We start from the raw sequence: 9,461 nt of genomic DNA, 5'->3' as shown, positions 1-9,461 counted from the left end.
TCTTCATTCTTTTTTCTTAAACTCCGTGCCGAGTCAAACTAGCTCAAACAATATGAAACGGAAAGAGTATTATTAAATAGTAAGGGAATTAGGGAAGAAATGCTAAATAATTATTAAAAATTACTTTGAAAAAGAAAAAAAAAATCAAATCACATTACATTTTATTAATTACTCAATTTTGAATATCATGAACTTTAAGATTTGTTTAATAAATTATATTTTATATTTAAATTGTAAAATTAAAATTGTCGTATATGGTAGTACAAATTTAGAAGAGGTAACAGTTGGTACAAGATTCTCACCTACTTAAAAGTCTTTACACACAATCTAATCAAACGTTTGGTCTGACGCTAAACCCTGTTCCCCCCTCAGTTTCAGAACACTTTTTCTTTGTAAAGTACTGACAGTAACCTCATCAATCTTCCACAACACGCTCCTTCAAAGTTCAAAATTCTTCAAAAATCAATCCAAGAAACTCTCTCTCTCTCTCTTTTGATCAAAATATGCAGTCGCCGGAATCTTGCGTCACAGTGAGTTGCCCAACTACTCTAATAGCCGACGAGGATGAAGAGGTGGCAGATATGGAGACATCTGTTAAGGCAGTGGAGGAAATCTTGAATTACAAATTCATTAAACCAAAACTTCTTGAAGAAGCCCTTACGCACTCTTCTTGCATTGATTCTATTTCTTATCAGCGCCTTGAGTTCGTTGGTGACGCTGCTCTTGGCTTAGCAATTACCAATTATGTTTATTTGGCATACCCAGAACTTGACCCAGGTCAACTCTCTCTCCTCCGCGCTGCTAATATCAGCACCGAGAAACTTGCTAGAGTTGCTGTTCGCCACGGTCTCTATAAATATGTCCGCCATAATGCTACCGCCCTGGATGAAAAGGTACGTCTGGAAAATAAAAAGATATGTGAGCTCAATAGAATTGGTGGCCCAAAACTAAACTTGTTCATAAAATTATTGTTATTTGAAATTTATTTCTTTCTAATCAATTTTTCTGTAACTTTTTGTTTCCAATTGACTATATAATCAATTTCAAGCTTACATAATTTTGGGGCTTCTAACTCTTTGAGGCCAAAAGCAGTGGTTTTATTGGCTTGAGGGTAAAGTATTTTTTTTTTTTTTTTTGTGCAGATACATTCTGTATATTATTTGTGGCATGATCAGATTTAGCTTTCTTGGCCAATTATTAGTTGCCTTAAATTGATTAAGTTAATTCTTTTGGGAATATTGAATTGAGGGATTTAAAATTTTGATATAGGTGAAGGAATTCGTAATAACAGTGCAACAGGAAGAGCAAGCAGAGTTCCATGGAGGAGCAATGAAGGCGCCGAAGGTTCTTGCTGACATTGTGGAATCAGTTGCGGCGGCTGTATATGTGGATTGTGGCTTTGATCTGAAGAATCTCTGGCTGGTCAGTTGTCTCTCTTCTGGCTGTTTAGATATATTGGTGGATCATACTTCAGTTTCTTTTTTCCCGTGGATTTTGGTTGTATCATGAGAATGTAATTGTGTGGAATTAAAAACTTTAGGAATTGTTCAGGCCTATTGGCTATTGGAAAGTTGCAAATCAAGGTATCTTGTATAGTACAAGTTACACAACTGGATACACAGTGTTAAATATAGCCAAAATTTCACGGTATAGCCAGTTTTCGGACTGGTCAATCAAAAATAGTCAGCGTTTACCAAGTCAATGAAAAATAGCCACCGTTTTGCTGCAATAGAGACCGGTCCAGCATAATATACTGGAGTTCGGTGCACTTGTGTATGAACTCCAGCATATTATGCTGGACCGGTATACTTTGCTGGCTCTAGTATAATATACTGGAGACTGGAGCAATGGTGCTCCAAACTCCAGTATATTATACTGGACCATTATACTTGCTGGAACTCCAGTATATTATGCTGGAGTTCTAATGTATTTATGCTAGAACTCCATCATATTATGCTGGAGTTCCAGCATACTATCCTGGAACTCCAGTATAATATGCTGGAGTTCAAGTATACTTATGCTGGAATTCCAGCATAATATACTGGAGTATTTTCCGGGTTTTGAACAGTGTTTTCGCTCAGATTTATCTTTACATAAAAAGTGGCTAAATTTCGATTACTTTTGAAATTGGGCTATTTTTGAACGACCAGATGTAAATCTGGCTATTTTTAGAAATCACCCTTAAATATAATGTTCTCTGTAGCAAGCCTTTCGCACTGTGTTTAAGCTCATATCTATGAAATAAATTTTGAGTATTCCTTCTCTAAATGTCATTTTAGATCTGTTTACAATGAAATAAGTTCATGTGACCTAACTAAGCAAGGTGTTGAAGTTGTGTGTGAGAGAGAAGGTGGAGTTGCTTATTGAAATTTGAATTGTCATGATAATGAAAAAGCAAAATGGTAAGTTCACATGAAAGCTGTGTTTCTCCTGTCTTTTCAGTTTTGTATTATTGGAGAGCCAATTAGATTGCTTCTTTTAGACCTAGAAATCTTGCATTCTTGTCTGGCAGATAAGAGAGTATATCACAATGTTCTGATTAGTTTAGCTCATTTTTGTGTTAGATATTCAGAGGCCTCCTCGAGCCTATTATCACATTAGACTTGTTGGAAGAACAACCGCAGCCTGTAACCATGCTGTATGAGCTTTGTCAGAAGGATGGAAAACAAGTCGATATAAAGCACTGGAGGAAAGGAGAGAAAGACATAGCTAGTATATATGTCGATGGTCAATTTATTATCTCAGCTTCTTCTGAGAACAAAGAAAATGCTAAGCTTCACGCAGCAAAGGCTGCACTCCAAAAGTTAGCTTACAAATCTACTGGTAAGACGGAAACTGAAGTTGAACCAAATTCAGAGATTGACGGAGCAAAGCAGAAGCTGCATGAGCTATGTGGAAGAAAGAAATGGCCCATACCAGCTTACAGGTTTAAACTTTTCCTTTGACTGAGATTAATTTTTTGCTTGTTACTGTAGCACACTGGATCTTTAGCGAGGGAAACTACATTAAATTTTCAGGTTAGCATGCATAACATGGAAAATACTTGGACAATAGGGAATCTTACTACTATTTTCTTCTTTTGGCTGCATATTCCTTTGTCATTTCAGTTAAAGAAATTTGCATGGGCAATTGTCTCCACGTGTTCAAACCCAGCTTAATTTCAAGCAGCGAAACTGTCTTTCTTTCATAGTAGAAACAGTTTTTGAGATTTGATCGCGTGCAATAGGTTGGTAGTAATCTAATACAAGAGTATAAAGGAAAAAATTGATGAAGTATGACCAAAATGGATGTTAGGTATACTAAGAAACTAAGAATATATGCTAACTAACCTCTAGGACTTTGGTTTACTGGCAAAGGTAGTACAGCTGGGGATGTGTGATAGACATATGTCGCGAGTTTGAATTATAGCTAGTGAACCAACTCTGGTATTTAAGTGGAGTAGGGAGAGGGGTAGGCTGTTATCCATCAAGTTTGTAAGCTGTAAACAATGGTGTATATCGGTTAATAATTAAGTTGTAAGCAATGGATATATCGGTTAAGGAAATGCCTACATATACTTTGGGAGTGGCAAAAGACAAATGAATTATATAATTGTCGTTTCTACCAGTGGTGGAGCCAGAAATTTCTCAAAGGAATGTCAAAATATAAAGAAGAAACACACGAGGAGATTAGGGGGATTCAACATATGGTATATATATATATATATATATATATATATATATATATATATAAACAAATTTTGATTAAGCTACATAGTGTAATTGTTCGGTGAAGGGGTGTCAATTGACACGCCTAAGCTTAAGGTGGCTCCACCATATATATATATAACAAATTTTGATTAAGCTACATAGTGTAATTGTTCGGTGAAGGGGTGTCAATTGACACGCCTAAGCTTAAGGTGGCTCCACCACTGGTTTCTACAACTACTTTTGGATGTGCAAGGTTTAAATTCTTTGAGTAAATTTGACTCTTCATATTATAAGTTCCGAAGATGTGTATATGTGTTTTGCACGTGGGATATTTTATTTCTTTCTTGAGTTTGTGTATCTAACTACCAGGTGGGACGAACTGTTTCTTGTTCTGGGTAAGCACGGCTGAACTGTAATGATACTGTGATGTTGTTTCCTAATTATTTGCTTTCTAACGGGTGCAGAATAGAGAAACAGATAGGTCCGGCTCATGATAGGAGGTTTATATGTTCTGTGCAAGTTCCAATTGCTGAAGGCTTGCTTTTTGTGAAGGGAGAGGAGAAGTCGCGAGTAAAAGATGCAGAGAATTCTGCAGCTTCAGCGATGATTTGGGGTCTGCAAGATTCTAACCTCAGTTAACAGTATATTGTTTTCAGTAGATTAAATAATTTGAATCTGTGGGCTTGGCTGATGAGACTGCAGGGAAGGGTGTAATATATTGGTATAATTTGAAATCTATGACTTGTTTAGTTTCTCCAGTGCTTGCTATAAGTTATGAAATATTGTCATAGCTCTACAGATAAATTGTAGCAGTAGAGATTGTACCTTTTACTATGTAAAAATTTAATCCGATACAAGGAAGATTTACACAGTTGTAGCACACAACTATAATAAGTTTCACGACCTAAAATCCACTAAGGGTCGTGATAGCGCCGGACATCGCTGTTAGGCAAGCCAACCATAAATACTTAATTAAATTCTCATTTAAATAATTGTGAAAACTATGATTTTCTTTCAATGGCTAGTAAAAGATAATCTTTATAAAATAAATAAAGAAGGTTTAGAAGTTATTACAGAATACCTCATAATCATCTTAGAACACGGTGTCACAAGTGCATGAGCAATTACTAAGGAATCAAATAAGGTACAATAATTGTTCGGAATACAAATTGGACAGAAGGTAAATACAATACGCTAAAAGAGACTATTAGCTGCGGGTTGCCTTGGGAAATGCAACTCACCTAGTCTCCGTATCATCCATGCCGCTACGCCCAGTAGGCCACTGGAAATACATGTGCCTGTGCAACAAAAATGCACAGCAACTGTAGCATGAGTAGAAGAGCAATGTGTACTCAGTAAGTATCCCGTATAATCCCTAGACTACCCGAACTTAAATATAATAGTAGCTACGCACGGACTCTCGTCACCTCGTGCGTACGTAGCCCCCACAAATAGGAGCACATAACCAATTAACTCACCTATGGGGACCATTCCCTCTTACAAGGTTAGAAAGGAGACTCACCTCGCTCCGAAGTTCCATAACCGGCATTCCACGCCCTTCCCAAGACCCAATCGATGCACAACGCTCCAAAACTAGCCAATAATTATGCAAATCCATTAATATATGCTCAATTACTCATAATAATCCAATTTATAACAATTCCTAACCCCGATCGAAAAGTTGGCAAAAATGCCCTCGGGCCCACGTGCCCGGATTCCGAAATTTTTCGAAGATAAAGTTTGTCCATAACCTCACGAACTTAAATATATAATTTACTCTCAATTTCATGCCCAAAATCGTGGTCAAAATCCAAAAATACCTATCCTAGGTCTTTCCACCAAAACCCCAAGTTTCTACTAATTTTTCTTGCTCAAATCCGTAATAATATCATGTATTTAACTCACAAGGGGTGGAATTAACTTACCTCATGTTTGATGATGAAATCCCTCTCTTGAAGCTCTCCAAAAATCGCCCAAACAAGAGTAAAATGGAAGAAAATAGCCAAGACCCCTGATTTAAAGAACCTTACTGCCTCCAGCATTTCCTCACCTGCGGTCACACGACCGCTTCTGCGGTTCCGCAGGTGCGGCCCCTCTACCACTCCTACGGTTTCTCAGCAGGCTCCCCTTTCCGCTTCTACGCCTCAACTACCGCAGTTGCGGTCCCGCTTCTGCGGCTACATGACCGCGTCTGCTGTCTCTTCACTTCTGGCCAAATACCGCATCTGCGCCCCTCTTATGTCACGCCCCAAAATCCGAGAAGCACGACCGGCGTTCAACCGAATAAACCCAAATGAGAAAGCCTGTTACGTTTCACTCTACCCAAACTAATCCATGACTAAATAGGAGATGGACTCCATTAATCATACTTAGTAAGTATTTCATTAACAACTTTCATTTCATTTTCATTAGCAGCTTAAATCATAATTATCAAAATATTACAAGTTTTATAAATCTTTGCCAAACATCAATATTTCTACTTTAATTCCAATACCTGACACTACCCACAACCTGTCTACGGAGCCTCTAAACACAACTGAAGAGTAATGTAATATGAAAATGCCGGTAACAAGGCTCCGGCTATACCTCAAATATAAAGTACATAATAAACAGATGAAACAGGACCCCGAAACGAAGTGGGGCTCACCAAGTCAGCTGAAGGGGTGATGCGGCACTAGCTGCGACCAACACTGCCTGCCATAGAAATTCCTACATCCATTTAAAGACGTAGCGCCCCCAGCAAAAGGGACGTTAGTGCCATCGAATAGCACTAGTATGTATAACTAAACACCATCTAGTTAGAAAGAACTTTCATACAAGAATAGAAATCATAAGTATAACTCGACACTTTAAACAATCACCACATTATCAAAGAAAGGAATCGTACAACTTTCACATTATATTTCCATAGCTTTTAGTTTGGGGCATTTCACATTATTCATCATTGCTCACAATACCACCACTATCTGGAGCGGAGTCCGATCTCGACCCGATCGGCTAGGTTGCCTCATTTGAGGCATGCGCTTCAATCACAATCTCATTTTCCTTTTTCCGGAATTCATTCACAAGACCACTGTTATCTTGAGCGGAGTCCGATCTCGGCCCGATCGGCTAGGCCGCCTTGCCAAGGCGTTGTTCCTTTCTCATTAATCATTTCGTTTCATATATATCATTTCATAGGCACTTGGGGCCACAACTTATCACATCATTCTTGGCACTAGGACGCATTTCACAACTCACATTCCACATCACCTTCACTTTCAACAAGAAACTTACAATTTTAAGATAATGGGCATACACAAGAGAAATTCAATTTACAAGCATAGAGGGGAATTCTCATGATTCATCACAATAATCACAATTTAAACTTGACTTGAAATCTAGGCAATTTAGCACATACTTCACATTCTTCAATCTTAATTTATTGTCTAAGCCTTTCAATACATGATTCACATTCCTTGCACCCTTTTCAAGTTACCAAGAATAGCATATTGATCATATTGGAATACATCTTTCACAAATATAAGGTAGCAACCCCAAATTCATGTGGAACAATAATCAATTTAACAATTCAACTTTAATCTTACCGTATTCACACAAACACCGACGAAGCTCAATTTCTAAAAGACGGGGTTTTAGCCATACATACCTCAATATAGCTCTCCTTAATCTTTACAAAATTCCGGAACTCTTAGCACTTCGATCTATTGAGTAAGAAATACAAATCGAACCGAGAATTAGAGACGAGATTGAGATTCTAGCTTGTTTGAGCATATTATCAAACACTAAGGGTGCATTGTGATCTTAGGCCCTTTTTGAGAGAAATTTCTATCATTCTTTACCCCAACAGCTTTCTTGTTAGTTCACTACCTCCCAATACTCCATGGTTTGATATGCATGCAAGAAATACATTCTTATACCCATGAATTACCTCACTAATGACCCCTTATAGCTAAGTATAAAAATAAGAGCTGAGGTGATGAAGTCTTACCTTTTGAGATGAAGATTTAGGTGCCTTCACTTGATTACTTTCAATGTTTTAGCAAGGTTTTGGAGTAATTTTGATGAGAAGCACTTTCCTTCTCTTAGACCCCTCTCTCTTACTCTAGAAGCATCGGGAAATATGCTCAAAATGAGCTATTACATCGGATATAACGATAGGGGGTCGGGTTTAAAATTTAGAAAATTGGAGCCCCGAGTCAGATCTGCGATCGCATTTGCGATCGCAAAGTCGACATGCGGTCCACATAATGGACCACAAAATGCTTCCCAAAAAACTGGACACGCTGACTGAGTTTGCGGCAGAAATGCGGTCCGCATTCACGTTCTGCGGTCGCAAAGTGCACCGCTGAACTGACCTTCACAAAATCCCAAGAAAATTATGCGACGACTATGCGGTCCGCATTTTGATTATGCGATCGCATAATTGACCGCATAGTTGACTTCAATTTTTACCAACACACTGACTCACTCTGCGGCAGATATGCGGTCTGCATACCTGGTATGCGACCGCATTCTAGACCGCATAATTGCACTTTTCTGGAAAATTTTGATTCTTGCTTTTTAAATGCAGAGATCAGCACAAAAGGGTCCGAATTACACATCTCTAACACATATTCCTTTTTTGGCACTACGACCTTTCGGGTTCATAGTGAAAATCTTTCACGGGCCTCACACCACCTTACTTAGTATATGACTCACACACTCGTTTACCAGATCCAAATTGATGCACACCATGTTAATATCACATAAAATGTTATAATTAGCCTACGTGGCATCACGAAATCCTAGATTACTTAGTGAAATTTTCCGGGGCCTTACATCGTAGCCGCTTCTGCGGCTCCGTACCTGCGGCCCAAGTCTCGCAGGTGCGGTTATACCAGAAGGCAACAGCTTCAGCTCTTCCTCCGAATTTCAATTCGATTCGTTAACCATCCGGAATCCACCCGAGGCCCCCGGGACCCCAACCAATCATGCCTACCAGTCCCAAAACATAACGCGGACCTGCTCGAGACCTCAAATCACATCAAACAACGCTAAAATCATGAATCGACCTCCAATCCAAGCTTAATAAACTTTAGAATTTCACACTTCTACATTCAATGCCGAAACCTATCAAATCATGCCCGATTGACCTCAAATTTTGCACACAAGTCATATTTGACATTACGGACCTACGCCAACTTCCAGAATTAGATTCCGACCCCGATATCAAGAAGTCCACTTCCGGTCAAACTTCTCAAAAACCTTCAAATTTCTATCTTTAGCCAAATGACTCCAAAATGACCCACGGACCTCCGAATTCACTTCCGATCGCGCTCCCAACATTAGAATCACCATACGGAGCTATTCCCAGACTCGGAAATCCCAAACGGACATTGATAACACTGAAATGCACTTCAACCCAAACTTATGAAATTCCTCCAAAAGGCTAACTTCCACAATAGGTGCCGAAACGTTCCCGGGTCTTCCGAAACCCGATCCGGACATACGCCCAAGTCCGAAATCATCATACGAACCTGCTGGAACCTTCGAATCCCGATTCCGAGGTCGTTTACTCAAAAATCCAATCTTAGTCAATTCTTTCAGCTTAAAGCTTTCGAAATTAGAATTCTCTTTCCAAATCAACTCCGAACTTCCCGGAATTCAATTCCGACCGTGCGCACAAGTCCTAATACCTTAAATGAAGCTGCTCATGACCTCAAACTGCTGAACAACGTGCTAGAGCTCAAAACGACCGATCGGGTCGTTACAATAAGCACATGGCGAGAT

The 9,461-nt window shown here is 39.0% G+C and overlaps 1 protein-coding gene across 1 annotated transcript; it reads left to right on the top strand.

Annotated features, from left to right (window-relative positions):
- The first annotated feature begins 315 nt into the window (after positions 1 to 315).
- LOC109213041 (ribonuclease 3-like protein 2) lies at positions 316 to 4,550 on the top strand. Its single transcript, XM_019376789.1, has 4 exons — positions 316 to 893; positions 1,270 to 1,422; positions 2,565 to 2,926; positions 4,154 to 4,550. The coding sequence occupies exons 1-4, from the start codon at positions 504 to 506 to the stop codon at positions 4,326 to 4,328; spliced, it is 1,080 nt and encodes a 359-aa protein (XP_019232334.1). The 5' UTR covers positions 316 to 503; the 3' UTR covers positions 4,329 to 4,550.
- Positions 4,551 to 9,461: the final 4,911 nt, after the last annotated feature.

The sequence above is a fragment of the Nicotiana attenuata genome, unplaced genomic scaffold, assembly GCF_001879085.1.
Source record: "Nicotiana attenuata strain UT unplaced genomic scaffold, NIATTr2, whole genome shotgun sequence".
Classification (NCBI taxonomy): domain Eukaryota; kingdom Viridiplantae; phylum Streptophyta; class Magnoliopsida; order Solanales; family Solanaceae; genus Nicotiana; species Nicotiana attenuata.
The sequence above is the reverse complement of the archived record's forward strand: the minus strand, read 5'-3'. Positions and strand labels throughout refer to the sequence as shown.